The 16,844-nt window shown below is 46.3% G+C and overlaps 1 protein-coding gene across 4 annotated transcripts in view; it reads left to right on the top strand.

The window, feature by feature from the left end:
* PECAM1 (platelet and endothelial cell adhesion molecule 1) overlaps positions 1–16,844 on the top strand; it is a 1,005,718-nt gene that overhangs the window by 472,935 nt on the left and 515,939 nt on the right. For all 4 annotated transcript variants that reach the window (XM_069654996.1, XM_069654995.1, XM_069654997.1 and 1 more), the window contains exons 9-11: positions 554–661; positions 2,246–2,273; positions 3,944–4,008. In XM_069654996.1, coding sequence (XP_069511097.1) covers positions 554–661; positions 2,246–2,273; positions 3,944–4,008 — 201 coding nt within the window. The remainder of the gene's footprint in view (positions 1–553; positions 662–2,245; positions 2,274–3,943; positions 4,009–16,844) is intronic.

The raw sequence follows: 16,844 nt of genomic DNA, 5'->3' as shown, positions 1-16,844 counted from the left end.
TCACTGAATAGGATAGACTAGTGATGATGTGGCCTTAGTGCCATGTGTTTAGTCTATAGCCTACCTATTGAGATAAGACCCACACTCGCCCCTCTACTTTGTTTTACCATACATGCTTTATGTTTGTGTGTTATTAACTTAGAAAACCTAAATAATGGTAAAAAAAGAAATTCAGATACAAGTTTGCATACCTTCTTCTCCTAATCTCATATGGTGTCATGCAGTTAAAACAATTGTCATAAATGTCCTTCAACTGTTTTGGAATATCTTTATATCTTATTAAAAATTGTAAAGTGCAATATGAGTACAGAACCTTCATCTGTCAAGGGGTTGGAGCAAGAACAAAATCAGATCCGCAACTTAATAGCCAGAATCTTCCTGCTTACTTGTACTCCATACAGAATTCCTTATTTCCGTGACCTACTCCTGGAGAGTCTGAATATTCATCATCATATCTCTGCCTTGACGTGATTTCTATGTTAATATAAATCCAATAAATAGTCATTGACGTTTCTAAGGAAATAGCCTCTAACGTATTGTTTCTCATTCCCAGTTGTTCTTGCCTCCTGGAAGAAGACGATAATTGCATCATCTGTTGTAGCACTCGCCATTGCCATATCTGCTGGATTCATATGGTGGTACTTACACAAGAAGAAAAAGGGTAAACACAATTGCACAAATATTAAAATAATGTAATTTTAAACCCATCTGCCTACTCCACTCCAACATAAAAAAAGACTAAAAGTGAGAAAAGAATTTAGATAGAAAACAATTAAATTGCCAGTTTAGCATTGAGTTTCAGTGCCAAAATTGGATAATCGCAACCTTTTAAAACCCCACTTATATATAGACCATTGGGAGTTTGTTTGTATTTAAGTCTTGAAAACATTTATTTTTGTCAAGAAATATCATTTTAGCAAATAGCTTCCGAGTCAGAGTATATGGGTGACTCAGACTGTTGAAAGGAGATTTAGGCTTAGTTCTCCCAACAAATAACTTAAGACAGAAAGTATCCATAAAGATACACACACACACATGTTTCCAAAAATATAGATTAAAAAGCCATAGGTTTTTAGAAAACGTGTTTAATGGGACATCTTGGAATATTCCACATTACACAGGAAAAATCTTTCTCTGCAGCAGCAAACAATTATTGGTACCCACAAGCAAATTATATATCTTGAAGGAACAGTAAATGTAAATCAGAAGAATGCTTATAATCTACCTGTAACTTTGTGCCCCAGTTGAAAATGTACTTTTGAGTGTTCCACAATTAGAAGAAGTAAAATCACTGTGCATCAAAGTTCCTGTGAGAGTGAACAATCCAGCAGAATTACACTTCATTTCACCAGGCGTGTTGATTTTAGCTTTATCTTTGCCTGTAGAGACCTCCCCCTAAAACAGCAGTTGATCACATCTGCAACCTTTCATATTGCCATATCCTCATTCAAAGGAATCATTTTTGCAGTAATGTTTTAATTGTGGTATAACTATACACTTGGTACTATATACTCCCAGGCACTATAAGTGAGCAAGGGTCTGCGTGAGTACATCTTGAGCCTATCACATAGCTACCTGATACCTTTAGTAACAGCCATTTAGCTCTCTTAACTGCCCTCATGTAAATATTTCAATCTCTTTTAGATGTCTCAGGAATTATCATCCTAATTTCTGCAGTCTTGATTAATGATCTATGTAATATAGCCCTTGAAGGACCTGATGTGTGTTTCTTCCCTGCTTCCTTCTTATTTTGTTGTCCACCCAGCATGCACCTCCACATGGCCAACTTTTGTTGCTGGCACATCTGTCAGGTGGCTTGGCGATTCCCAGATGATACTGTCTGTGAAAAGATGGACACTTCACAAACTTTATCTGGTGAAGAAGCCTCCATGCTTCACATCCTGTGCCCATCACACTAAAGCTATTCGTTTTCAGAGAAACTTGTTTGGTGGGTGAGCCATTTTCAGCACTTCTTGCCACAACCTTGTGCCCCTGGGCATCTCTTGACACCCCAAACTCTGAAGACCAATACTGTACCAATACTGAACCTCACATATCACATTCTGGTGAATTCCTATATATTGTTTTTGTTAGGTACGTTTTTATTAGATAACACAAAAATCAATATATAAACCCATTTGTCAGAAAAGTGCATAAGTACAGAAGCTAATGTGTAAATGCATGAGTTAATAACACAGACTGGTGAGTTCACATATTAAAATGGTGTGCTTTTCACCCCTTCCAGCTAAAGAACTGTCGCTAGAGATGGCTAGGTAAGCTTTATTTTTTCATCTTCATGCATGTCAATCCTGTGCACATAGTGTCTCCCATTTCTCTTACCTTCGCCGATATCCATGCTCATAAGTTGGTGAGGGACAAGGAGAAGCTGAAGAGGGAAACGGCATGAAATGGCCACGTATACATCTTCTATATTAATCATTAGATACATTATGAATTTGTGTAATGATGGCACAAAAGCTCTATTTTTGTTTATGTAGTACCGAGGTCCCTAGGTCACCAAACACAAGATGCTGGTAGTGGTGTGTGTTGATAGTAAGTACACCCCATATCTTATGTGAACCTTTTAGAGCAGTTATGCAAATAGATTCTATTCCTTTTCATGCAGATTCTATGCCTTTTCATGCGTGCTTCAGTGCTTTTTTTTTGGATGACACAATAATTCCATCCTTAAAAATGTGGAAGCGAATGACTTCCATGACCAAAACCAAAAAGTGGGAGTCAATGTTTGGTCATGAAGACAGGTAGAATTCTCATGCCTTCTGTTTTTTTTGTCTCAGAAACTAAATGCAAGCACATGTAATCATTGGATTTGTAGAATTCCAGTGTGCCCACAGAAAGGCAGGAGCTAGGAGACGTGTGAAAGGAAAATAAAAAGGCCACCATCGTGTTCAGGAAAACTTGTGAGGCAACACAACTGGAAGTCATATTTTACACAGAGTGAAATCTGTGGACATATTTGACTTCCTGGTACCAATTGTCCGAGGTTTATTGGCTATTTGCGACTTAAAACATCCAATAAAGGAGTATCTGGGGCATTGCGTATGCCTTTTGAATGGCTGGGTTTGCAGCGCGCGAGGCCTTGCTTGTTTCTGAAGCTGTAGACAGTTGCTCTGTTTGTATTTCCCATTGTATCCTGATTCGAGGATGTTGGCATATGAGAGTGGCTTCTGCCAGTGATTTCAGGACCTAAGGATGTTTCTAGGGTGTAATGTACTGCAAGAAGCACCCTTTTGCATTCCAACATATGTCCTGGGGTGCAGATAGTGCTCTGAGACTGAAGTGGGGTACACTGAAGAGTATTTCATTGAGCTATTCTGTCAAAGGAAAGAGGATGGATCTGTAGATTCGGCTTCCCTCACACGAGGAGTGGAGGTATCCTTAAAGTGGGGAAATAAGAAGACGTCCAATATCTATTCATTTTTATATATAATTTAATGGGCAAAGTAAATGCAGACTAGTGTGCTTACCTTCAGTGGGCAAATGAGTAGTTATTGGAACTCACTGACTTATGAACCTGAGCCACAAGCATCAGGAGGAAAGGGGACAATAAGCATGTGTTATTTGCATTATGTGGGCTTCCCTAAAAAATGATTGCAGATCCCTTGTGCTTGTGAACTCGTGCAGCACAGGAGGAAGCGCTTTGTTCGACCTTGCTTAAGGTAGACAGTGAGGAAAAGTACATTATGAATAAAATGCTATGAGTGAACACACTCTCCAGTGGTGGACTTTTTATCCACTATCTTCAAATGAAGGGGAAACATAAGCTTGACAATTATGTAACTTAACTCAAATATATAAGTAATGATTAAACCAAACATGAATGGGAGTCGCTCATAATGCGTGATTTCATTTAAACCATGTCTTCTCTTCAATAGAACTAAACCTTTATGATATGTCATCCTTATTTATGTTACATTTCTAGAACAGCAAATTCTAGCAATGCAAAGATGTCTTCAGGCCTCAATGCGACAGAGGATCCATATTATGGTAAGTTTTTTGATGGTGAGGTATGGGTGTGGGGGGTTGGTATTTGGTCCTATTTTCTGTATCCTAACAACATTTTACAGCCTGCAGGCCACAGGTTGTTACTTGAGTATGCTGACGAACCCTGTCGTCCTTCTGAGATACTGAATGGGTACAGAGGAGTTATGATATGATATGGCATTTATAACGCGCCTATACACAAGTGTTTCAAGGCACGACGAGGCAAGGGAAGGGGAACAGAGGGAGACAGAGACAACGATCTTACTAGGCCTTGTGTCACTCAGATCGCGCAAGTGCATGGGAAGGGGAAGGGGAAAAGTGCGGGGGAAAGGGGAGGAGACAGTGCAGTACATGGGATACATAGGATAAATAAAACAAGAAATAAAAAATACGGCCAGCTGGTGGCAAGTGCAAATGGTAAGTACAGACATCAGGTATAAGTGCTGGTAGGGGGACTGTATGGATACAGAGTACAGTCCGCAAGTGCGGGGGTTGCCAGGGAGGCAGTGCAGGTGTGCAACTGGCAGGGGAGGTGACCTGGGCCCGAGATCCGAGGGTGGCCCGGCAACCAGTGCAATTTCAGTATCAGCCAGGAAGTCAGCAGGGGAGAGAAGGAGAAAAAGCAGAAGCAAAGAGGAAGGTTTTGAGGTGTTTCCAGAACCGGAGATGGTTCTCCTCATGTTTCAGGGAGGCTGTTCCAGAGGGAGGCCCCAGCCGAACAAAGAGATCTACCACCAACACGTTGAGTGATAGTAGTTAATATCATTTAAATCCTAAAACACATGATGTTGCTATAGGTCTGGTCAGTATTGCCAAGTTCCTCCCCCTGGAAAATTCAGCACAATTCCCAACTCCATGTGGTGTTACTATGGAATGCGCCTTTCCATCCATTGTTGTGTATGCACACAAAAATGCAGAAACATATTTTTTGGAGATTTTTAAGCATTTCTAGAATCTTGCAAATTATGCTATAGCAATTTATTTATGATTTTTATCCACTGAAAAACTGTTTTGAAGGAAGCTAGGATTCTCTGATTTGAATATGTATTGACCAACATTAACAGAAAACCAAGAAAACAAACTTATGTTCAATTGACCTTATGGTTATAATCCAAACTCTACAAATCATTCAGATTCGCTAATTATAGTTATCCAAACAGTCATAACTCCCTCGCCCCAACCAGGCTCTGCTCTTGACATCACACCTGGCATCACTGATGAGGTGGCAGAGTAAAATGGAAAGGAAAACTGTAAAACACATAGCAGACAAAAAAAGCAAACGCACCAAGTCCCCTAAAGATCAAAGAAATAGAAACATGTTGGACAGAGTATTTTAATGTGTAAAACAAAGCAGTTACACACTGTATCTGACATGTCCAATATTTCTCATATCAATGCCCTGTGGTCTTTATTGCCCATTACACAAGCCGGGCAAAGACTGACAGAGGCTCTCCCGATGGGAATAAGTATGCTTGTTTGAGCATATGCTCGGGACCCCTGGAGGATGGGGAACGGACGGCACTGCATTAGCCACTCTGCCCTTTATCCCACTCTCCTGGCCATAGTGGGATTCCTTTCCCAGAGGCCCGATTTGCTTACTTTCAACCTAGGTGGACTGTAACCGTTGTGTAATTTGGTCTTGTCAGTATAGATCAATTCTCTGTTATCATCCACTTTTTGGTAACACCTGGATACAATCTATACTAAGTGTGGGTGTGCGATTCGCTTGGGCAATGCATGAAGGAATGCTGCCAGAGGTGCAAGGCTACCTTACTGACTAAACAAGTAACCCTGAAATAAACGTTTTAAGAAGACGGAAAATCTGTTTTGGTTAGAACTTATATCTTTGAGGAGCATAACGTTTAGCTCTATTCTGACTGCACCCAGGATGTGGAAGCAGAGAGAAATTGGGTTGTGTCATACTTTTTGCATTATTGATAAAAGGCGAAACTTCTTTCTCCTTGTTTGTATTGCATCATTTTATTAAAACGGCATTCAATTTAAAACATGTATGGAAGCAAAATGAAAACAATTAATTTCTTGAGAAAGCTCTATTCCGATGTGAAGAATAAAAATCCCTCATTATAAGTTTGCCAGACCTGAAGTAAGGTGCCAGTAACATTACCAGCACCTGTTCCAGACCGGCAAACTACAAGTCTGCCAGTAAGGGCAGTGAACTACAGGCAGATTTATCAGTGAAGCACCGGCACCGTTAATAACGGTGCCGGTGCTTCAGTGTTCCCATTCCCGTGGAGTCCTACGGGACTACATGGGAATGGGAACTGAACGTTCATCCACCGCCCGTAATATACCGATATTACTGAGATATCGGGCGGCAGAAATGGTAAGCCGTGGTTACTGGTAGGCCTCTCATAATGAGGGCCTTAGAATTGCAAAATGTCCGTAACCCTTCCCACTTAACTGACAGTAGCATAACATATTCAAACAATCACAAAAAAGTATGTTCAGGGTAAAGGCATTACCAGTGATTACAGCAAAAATAGGTCCAGGTGTGTTACGTGTACTTGGATATGTCAAACAAGTTATTTTCCCCTGAATAGTTCTCAAAAGGATTCATTCTTTCTCTAAACTATCTTTCACTGTGACAAGTCATGATGAGGTTCCTCCAAAAAGATGTTGGGGCTTGACAAGCTATATTTAACATGCAAAAATGCATTTAGTTCGAAACCAATGCATCGACAATAAACATGGACTGGTTTCAATTGAAATGCACTTTCACGTGTTAAAAGTAGCATTTCAATGCTTTTTTTGTAACTTTAAAACGTTACATGGAGCTGTCCAGTGCTGACCCTTGTAAAAGTTTTGTGTATTTTGGGGGGAGGGGTTCTAATTTAACCCCTAAACTAACCCAAGCCCCAACCCTAACCCTATTTTAACACTTAAACCCTAACCCTAGCCCAAAACCTAACCCTAATTTAACCCCTAAACTAACCCAAGCCCCAACCCTAACCCTATTTTAGATCATTTTTCATTTAGATATATTTCGATATGATGATCGAATTTTTTTTCAAAAAAATCACTTCCAAAAAATGACTTTTCTACAAAAAGTATTCTCAAGATTTGTATTTGAAACTTTGTGTTTCAAAAAAATGACTGGATACCGCCAAAGCGGGGCCATTCTAAACTGGAGCCATGTTGCATACAATGGCCGCTGTTGAAGCTTTATCCTGATCAGATACTGGAGCATCTCACAGTGGAACAGTTAGTCCTAAATGTAATAGCTTAGGTGCTGTCCCCAGTAGGCACCACTACCACTCCCCTCACTACCTGTTTACCGGGTGCAAGTTCTCCACAGCAGCCCTACAAAAGGCTGCACCCCACAGCTGCTCCGCATTCTGTTTGTAGCTTTTCAGAACAGAGTAGCAGGCCACATATGTTTGCCCTGTAATTAATGTTGGACCGAATCTGCTGTGCTACACTGCCTTTGCAAGTAATGGCAACCATTTCAGCCTTGCTCACTACGCACAGTAATGGAGATACTCCTACGTCCTGTCCCCTTTCCTCCATACTTATGGGATATTCCTCTGTCCTGTGGGACGGGACCGGAGCACTTTGTAAAAAGCATCCACATTTTTTTTAAAAAAGTTTCCTTCCTCTCTTTTTACAGGGGGTACCGCATGTGGCGGCCCTCTTTAGCTCCTCCCAGCGCATCGCCCATCAGTCCTTTTCTCCGCTCGTTCGGGACTGGACGCACTTGCATCTTCGGAAGATTTTTACTACCAGTGTCCTCCTCTCCTGCTCGGCTAGCGGTCGCGAGTCTGTCTGTCGTTTCAGTTAGATTTTCCTACTTGTTCTTCTTGTCAGCGACGCTTCGCTAGGGCGGACCCCCAACCTCTTTGTTTAGAGTGTCTGGGTCCGGACCACCAGTGGGACTCGTGCTTTTACTGCGATTCCTTTCGGTCTGGGAGCTTCAACGTCGTTTGGAGTGGTGGGAGGAGGTGTTCCAGCGCACTCCCCAATTGCATTTTCTTACCTTCATTGAAGAAAAGAAGAAACGCCCGGTGAGTTCTTTACTTTGTAGAGCACCCCGACGGGGGGACTCCTTCCCGGGGTCTTCCCGCTCCAGGAGGAGCATTAAGAGCTCTAGTACCGGGGTTTGCCCTGAGGTGCCTTCTAGGCCTAAAAAGTGTACCACAGTTTTCTCTGAGGGTCTCTGTAAGGGGCCTATTGGCACCGGATTACTATCCGAGGCCATGCCTGTGGGGGCTATTTGTTGGCCCAGCTCCACAGTGGCGGCGGGTACCGGAGCTTACTTCGAGGTCTCCCTGATTGGAGCTTCCCGTAAAAACACTGGGGTGCGCCCGAGGTCTCTGCTGAGGCTGTTAGTACCGAACAAAAGTTTGAGGCCCGTGGTAGGGTTTCAAATACCGGGCTCGGGTCTGAGGCCCCTCGTTTGGTGGCTAGGGTAACTGACAGTTCTGAGAGGCCTGTTAAGGTTTTGTCGTTGAGGTGTGTTCCTCATCGCTCCCGTTCAAGCGGTGACACCAGAACTGTTCAGGGGCACGGAGGGAGGTTTTGGACCGTAATTCCTCAGTGACCGGCAGTACCAAGGTCCTTCTGTTGAAGGCTTCTTTGGCTATTAGCATGTCTCAAAAACATTCTAGGCCTCACAGCACCGGTTCGGCGAGGTTCCTTGTATCAAGGCTAAAATGAAGACCCCTGACCCGCCTGTGGAGACCCCTGTCTCACTTCCACACGTGTCGCAGTTCTCCTCAGGTGCTGACAAAATGGCGCTCACTTCCGCCAAGACTACGGCGGCCATTTTGGATACCTCCCTTACAACTACGCCATCTGGCCTAGGTGTGGGGAGTGGGTTTTCAGGTGAACATCGTTTTCCTTGTGCACATCCTTTTCGTCCAGTTTATGACTGGAATGCTCGGATGCCCATACCGCACAATGTCTCACTTCCTGTGGCATTAGCACCCCTGATTTATGTGGACACCAGTGGGGAAGGGCCCTCTTGGCAACCCTTTCCCTTGCATCCCTGGAATTACTCTGCTCATGAAAGGCCTCCTTCAGTCGTGCCCAAATCATCGGCGGAGGATGTCTTTTTCGGCAAGTTTCAAAGACTAATGCATTCTGACCCCAGGAAAGAGTATTTTCGAAGCTTGTTTAGGGAGATTTGTACGCCTGTTCCGACGGTCCCAGCTGCGGCACCTGTGATCCCGCCGGTGCCGCCTTTACCGGCTGGAGCTCCCCCGGCTCTTCCTCCCTCGCCTCCATTGTCCCCATTGGACAAATCTACAGTGGTGCCTGATGCAAATCTGCCTGATCCGGATCTGCTGGACGACGCACAAGAGGATCAAGATAGCGATGACCAGCCCCGCTCTGTTAGAGCCTTTCACGACCGGGTGCTAGACATTATGTGTTAATTAGATGTTACAGGACCCGAGGCACCCACTCCGCAGGAGGGGGTGCTTTCGGGGCATTCACTTTGTCTCCTTCAGAGCGTACCAGCTTGTTCTTGCAGAAGGACGTTTTGTCCGAGGTCCGTAAAGTTTGGGAAAAACCACAGTCTGGACTGTTTGTCAACAAGAAGATTGCCGTGCGTTATAGGCTCCATTCTCCGGAAGAGGTGGCTTTAGCATCGTGTCCGCCCCCCTCCTCCACGGTTGTGGCTGCGGCCACTTTACAGTCTGGCTAAAGAGGACAAGCTTCTTGACTCTTTGGGAAGGAGGATTTTCGCTAAGTCAGCACTGCAGTTACGTCAAGCGAACGCAGAACTGGTATTAGCAGGGGCGAATATGAAAATGTGGAAAGGTCTGTCGGAATTTGAGTAATACATCCCCGCCGAAAAGCTAGAATATTTCAGGGGGGGTTTGTCAGATGCTAGGGTCCTGGCGCAGGGCATGCTGGAGGCCACGGAACATCATGTCGACACCTCGGCCTGCTGCCTCATGCTCGGCATGGACACCTCTCGTCAGGCTTGGCTGCACGCCACCAAGTTCTCTAAGGAGGTGCAGGATAAGGTTTTGGACCTACCCTTTGATGGCAAGGAGCTTTTTCATTCCACAACGGCCGTTGAACTGACCAAAACTAAGGACAGCACTCAGACCGCTAAGTCCTTGTCGGTCCTGGTGAAACTGCCTTTTTTTCAGGGCGCAAAGAACGTCCTTGCAGCCTCTGCCTTCCTCTGGTTTCAGGTGTTTTCTGGACCGAAAATCCAGCAGGGTTGATACCCCATCAGGAAATTCCCACCAAAGGCAGCAACGGAGACGGTTTTTCTCCCATTCCTCAGCCTCCTCTTCAGGTTCAGGTGGCACTGCCACCTAAAAACCAGCTAAATTAAGTTTCTCTCTGCTCAAACGAGACCCCGGTGGGAGGATGCATTGCGTCTCATTGGGAGGCATGGCAGACCACCACCGAAGAATGGTGGGTCTTGTCAGTCGGTCGGGCGGGCTTCCGCTTACCCCTTCCCCCTACTCCACCCATCAATCCTCCTTTCCAGCAGTCGGGGTCGCCCTCCCTCAGAGCCGAGATTCAAAAGTTGCTGGATCTCAGGGCAGTGGAACCGTTCCACTAGGGGAGTGAGAGGAGGGCTTCTATTCCCGGCTGTTTTCTGTGCCCAAATCCAACCAGGCTGGCCTGCGCACCATCCTAGACCTTTCCCAGTTCAATCTCTCTCTACACCAAGAGAAATTCAAGATGATCACGCCCTGTCAAATAAAGTCCTCCTTGCAGAAGGGCGATTGGCTCAGCGTGGTGGACCTTCAGGATGCGTTCATGCATATTCTGATCTGGAATCGACATCAGAGATACCTATGGTTTTCTGTGGGAGAGGAGCACTTCCAGTTCCAAGTGCTCCCTTTTGGCCTCAGCTCGGCACTGCGTGTCTTTACGAAGATGACGTTGGTTATCGCAGCCTCTCTTTGGCTTCAGGGTGTCCACTTGTATCCGTATTTGGACGATTGTCTGCTGTGCAGTCCTTGTCCTTTGAAAGCCTCGAGCAACCTTCAGTCTCTCCTCCAGCTCCAGTTCCACCTGGGGCTGTCGGTGAACTGGCGGAAATCCTCCATGACAGTCTCTCAGGACCTGATTTTCCTGGTTTTTTTTGTTGGAACACGATCGACTGCAGGGTATACCTGACCGGGGACAGAATGGAGGATCTGGTGGCCACGTGTCAGGTCTTTGCGCAGTCGGGGAGCATGTGGGCCTGGTGGTTCCAGAGGCTTCTGGGCCTCATGTGTTTTGGCTCTTCCTCGGCTCAAGATGAGGCGGAGGTAGATAGCTTTTTTTTCGGAGTTCCTGGCGTCAAGCTGTGGATCCGGACTCCAAAATGATATCGATTCCAGCTTTCATGAGAGCGGACCTTTTATGGTGGTCGTCTCTCGGCAATTTGTCAGTGGGCGCGGCTTTTCAGGACCCTGTTCCGCTGATGACAGTCACAACAGACTCTTTACTTCTGGGGTGCGGTGCGACGTTGGATCTTCTTCAAGTTTCCGATCTCGGATCGCCCCAAGACAAGTTCCTTCATATAAATCACCTGGAGCTTTTGGCGATCTTCCTGTGCTCAAGGCGTTCAGGACCACTTGGTTGACAATGTGGTGTCCATGTTTTACATCAACAAGCAGGGGGTACCAAGTCCCCTCCTCTTGTGGATCTTGCCATTCAGATTTGGGAATGGGCGGTGCAGCATGGCATCTGGCTGGTGGCTGCACACATCCCGGGCCAGCTGAATGTTACCGCGGATGCCCTCAGCAGATGAACAATGGTCAGCTACGAGTGGGAGTTGAAAGTGGAGGTTCTCTTACAAATCTTCCAGTGTTGGGGCACCCCAGAAGTGGACCGCTTCGCAATGTGGTCCAACAATAAACTTCCTATGTACGCCTCCAGAAACTGACTGGGAGCCTCCTCTCTGGGGGATGCTCTCGAGATCCCCTGGCACAATATGAGGGCCTATGCTTTCCCGCCCCTACCTCTCATTTATCAGACAATTTGCAAACTGAGGAACACGGTGAACTGTTCTCTTCTGCTCATAGCTCCGTAGTGGCCGGCCAGGTTCTGGTTTTCAGAGCTTCAGCATCTGTCGGTGTGTGCGCCGATCAGGCTTCCATTGGTTCCTGACCTGCTTCACCAGAAAGATCGGTAGCTGTGGCACCCCTCCCCACAATCGTTCAACTTGGCGGCATGGTGCCTGAGTTCAGATCTCTAGAACATCTCAACCTGTCTGCTGATAACTTGCGCATTATTCAGGCAGCCAGGAAGCCTTCTACGAGATCTCAATACAAGAGCAAATGGCTTCGGTTCTGCCACTGGCGCTTAGCCAAACAATTGGACCCCAGGGGGGCTACAATTGACACAGTGCTGTCCTTTGTCTCCAATCTAGCAGAGTCGGGCATTCATGTCCTCTCATGCAGGACTTAACTTTCGCTTGTTGCTGCTTACTTATCCATGGTCCAGTGCTCTTTTTCACTATCAAATCCAGTGGTAAAAAGGCACTTTGCGGGTCTAATGCGTCTTTACCCTCCTGTTCGCAAACCACATCCGACATGGGATCTGAACGTGGTCCTTATGGCATTGTGTCATAAGCCCTTCGAACCAATGGCTATGGTAGATCTTAAGCACCTTTCATGGAAAGTGTCCTTCTTGGTCGCTGTGACTTCGGCAAGACGTGTGAGTGAGCTCCAGGCTTTGTCGGTGGAGCATCCCTTCTTGGTTTTCCACAAGGATAAGGTTGCCCTGAGGACGAATCCTTCTTTCCTTCCGAAAGTGGTCTCGGATTTCCATCTAAATAAGTCAATCTCCTTGCCAGTCTTCTTCCCAAACCCGGCTTCGAAAGCCGAAAGGGTTTTGCATTGCCTGGATGTTAGAAGAGCTCTTAAGTTCTATCTGGACAGAACATCTGAATTTAGGAATTCTTCTCAACTACTGGTGACCTTTGGTAATCTGCAGGGAAAACCGGCCTCCAAAGCAACTATCTCCAGATCGGTTGCTGCTTGTATTATGAAGTCTTAACACTGTTCAGGGCCTCCAACCTCCTAAAGAGGTTCACGCACACCTGGTACAGGGCAAAGCAGCTGCGGTTGCTTTTCAAAAGTACGTCCCCTGGGAGACCATCGTGAAAGGGGCTACATGGGCCTCTCCATCGGCCTTTTGTAAACACTACTGTTTGGATCTGAGCTCCAGAGCTGATGCTCAGTTTGGCCAGGCTGTGCTCAAAAATCTTTTTCAGTAAGGAATTTCTATCCACCCGTAATTCCCGTGAGGAGTGCTTGTGAATCTCCCATAAGTATGGAGGAAAGGGGATTGGACGTAGGAGTATAATAAAGTTACTCACCGTAGTGACTATCTTACTCCTAGAACATAGTCCCCTTTCCTCCATACGCCCGCCCGCCGTCCCCTCTAATAAGGTTCCTCTGTTATTGCTTAAAGGCGATAGAAAAGGACTGATTGGCGATGCGCTGGGAGGAGCTAAGGAAGGCGGGGTTACGGCCATGTGCGGTTCCCTGCGTAAAAAGAGAGGAAGGAGACATTTTTGGAAAGATTTGGATGCTTTTTACAAAGTGCTCCGGTCCCGTCCCACAGGACGGAGGAATGTCCCATAAGTATGGAGGAAAGGGGACTATGGACTAGGAGTGAGGTAGTCACTATGGTGAATAACTTTATTAAAACTATTAACAGCCCTTCCTGTGCACCACACCCTCAGTTGCGATAGTCCCCACTGTCCAATTCTCATGGGTAGCATGCTGAAAACGGTACTATGTGGCACGTGCGTTTCCCCAAGTACGGCGATTGCCGTGCCACAATAAAGCAGAAACATTCCTTCTTCCCTTTCCTCTTCATTCTTTCCAGCATGCCATCATTGGGTACTGTTAGAATGTTCCACATGCATCCACATTGAAGAGTTCTCCATGTAATAGTATCAATTCTGTACACCAGTCCTCTGCGTACACACCACACCCAGTAACGGTATTGCGCCATACCTTAGCCTGCACAGTCCCATTTCCATGGCCATACTCAAAATCCCCGGATGTGGATTTCGTGCTGCGTGCAGGCGTGGGGGAATAAATTGCAACCACGGTAGGGGATTTTTTTTTTTTTTAGGTGCTTCTAGTGAAACACCTTTTTTTCGGTTTTTATTTGATTTTGTGTTTTCATGTGCTCACATTGTTACAGTAAACTCCTCACTGCATCCTGTAGATGGGCAAACAAAACAGCATTACCAATGGGCAACAACAAAATGCCATTTGCTTGGAAAAACTCTGCATTTACACGACTAATGAGGTCATTGTTGCAGCAGAACATCCCACGAACAGACAAAAAAGTATACATTCTTCTGTTGATGAGACACCTTCCAACCTCTGGCTCGGAACAACTTCCATGAGCATTGTCCCATACTCTTCTTGGTGGTATGGATGAGAAAGCACCTTGGCAGTGGGAAAAAGCCTCTTCACTACATTCAGCAACCTCTTCAGTCGACAGAACAAACCTAAACAAGCCACGTAACCCATGTGCATACCGCCGTAGTGCATGACGATAACCTCGACAGTAGCAAAAGTGGCCAAGTCTCTGCAAAGTGCATGCATATGGCGAAACTGCAGTCAGAGATAGCACACCACAATGTGTCCACTCTTTCCAAACCGAAATTGCCATCAAAGTGTCTTTCCTGGGCATACTTGTGCAGATCTATCACAAAGGTATCACACAAAGTCAACACAATGCGTTTCGCCATGTCAGCCAGCCTCACTACGCAGAGTAATGTACAACAGTATGACCGCCCCTTCCTGTGAACCACAACCAATACATGATTGGATAATCCCCACAGTCCCATTTCCATTGGCCAGCATGGAGAGAAGTGCAGAATGTGGCACATGCGCTTCCCAAAGTACTTCAAGGGCCGCGCCCCACTAAAGCAGGAGCAGTCCTTCTTCCCTTTCCACATTTTCTTTCCACCACTACCTCATTGGGTATGGGTAAATAGTCACACACGCATCCACCAATGCCATCCATGACGTTAGCATCTAACACTGGCAGTTCTGCACAACACTTCATATGTACGTCACAAATTCAGCCTGCAAGTCTCCTGTCATTCGAAAGCACGTCCAGTAGAAAGTTCAGTAAAAGATTTGTGCATCCACATTCATCCACATGAGCCCCCATCACCACAAAATGGAGGTATGAAAACTTTTTCTGCAGTATGTTTACAACTGTGTTATAAGTGCCTCTGCGCACGGTATCTGCCTCTGAGCGTCCATTATGTTCTTTAAAAGCATACTGATTTTTTCCCCAACCCCTACCATCAAGTGGCACTTCAATGGTATGTGCTTGCAACATTTTAATTTACCCATAAAATACATTGGGCCTCATTACGACCCTGGCGGAAAGTAACTGACATGACCGCCATAGCGTAAATAGCGTTTCCGCCATTGCACGATGGAGTAAAGTGCGGCTAATTATGACCCATCGGGCACGAGCATTACGCCATGGCGGAAGTGCAAAGTCCGCGATGGCGGAAATGACCCCAAAACGCCCCTTACCGCCGTCGTACGCCGCCCTAGGTGCAATTCCGCCACCCATCTTAGCGGTCACCGTAATGAGCGGTCAGCGCAAACTACGGTCACCGTAAATATACGGAAACGGAAGTAAAAACATGGGGCCGGAACGGGAAACAGCACGCCGTACACCTATAAAACAGAATCCCCACACAACCATTAAAAATCCGACCCTGAGACACATCCCAACCCGTTAGCCACCCCAGTCAAAAAAATAAATATGGGAAAAGTCGCTAAAAAAGCGTGCGATCGCAAGCGGCAGGTCCACTTCTCCCATGAGGAACTCGCCGTGCTCACAGAGACCCTCCAGGACAATGCTGCCGTCGTCTTCTCGACGCAAATGACCAGGACGGCACTTGCGAACAAGAAGGCCATATGGGCCCTGGTGGCACAGCGGGTAAGTGCGGTGGGGACCGCACCCCGCAACCCACAGCAATGCAGAAAGCGATGGGACGACTTGCGGATACGCGTCCGGAGCATACTTTCTGCCAACCGAAACATTGCCACAGCTACCGGGGGAGGATCGGAATCACCCATCAAGTTGACCCCCTGGGAAGAAATCTGTGCCTCCACCATTGGAATGGAGAGCATAGAGGGAGTCGGAGGGATGGAGAAAGGAGTGCAGACATCCGAAGAATCAGGTAGGTGGCCCAAATAAAACAATGCTAAATCCACAATGTCCAATCATGTGAAGTACCATGTGTCCCCATAGTGCAATAGAAACACATGTCCAGGAGAACGACCACATACATTGCCATGATAGCGCCCTTCAGAAGTCAGATTAAATACACAAATAAGTAAAAATCCTAAAAACACCCTCTACATGTGCAGCATGCACACCCTAACTGCAGGCTGCAAAATAACTGCATCCTCAATCCACACAAAAATGAGACCACCTCCAAGGCCCTGACCCAAATCACCCTCAGGTACCACCCCAATGCATGTGATACATTGCCATTCCAATTTCCACAGACCCATAAATAACGCTCGCCCTCCTTTACTCCACCACAGGGTCCGATTCAAACGACGAGCTTCAGGACACCCCTACCAGCACACCTGCAAAGAGGGCCAAGACCAACGGCCAAAGACCCTCCACCTCAGCTGCACGGATCAAGACACGGCAGCAGCACAAATCAAGTGGCAGCACACTGGAGGGGACTTCAACAGGCACCCCAGCAGCCAGCATGTCCACAACAGCAGCACCACAGGTCCCCCCAATGGATGCCACAGAAGGCACTGCTTCTGGTGGCAGCAGCACCATAGGTGACACTGCTTTCATGCCAGCATGCTCCGACACAGAAAACGGTGCTGTCGATGTAGGACCCA

Source organism: Ambystoma mexicanum, chromosome 3q, assembly GCF_040938575.1.
Source record: "Ambystoma mexicanum isolate Mex_15411 chromosome 3q, UKY_AmexF1_1, whole genome shotgun sequence".
Classification (NCBI taxonomy): Eukaryota; Metazoa; Chordata; class Amphibia; order Caudata; family Ambystomatidae; genus Ambystoma; species Ambystoma mexicanum.
The sequence above is the reverse complement of the archived record's forward strand: the minus strand, read 5'-3'. Positions and strand labels throughout refer to the sequence as shown.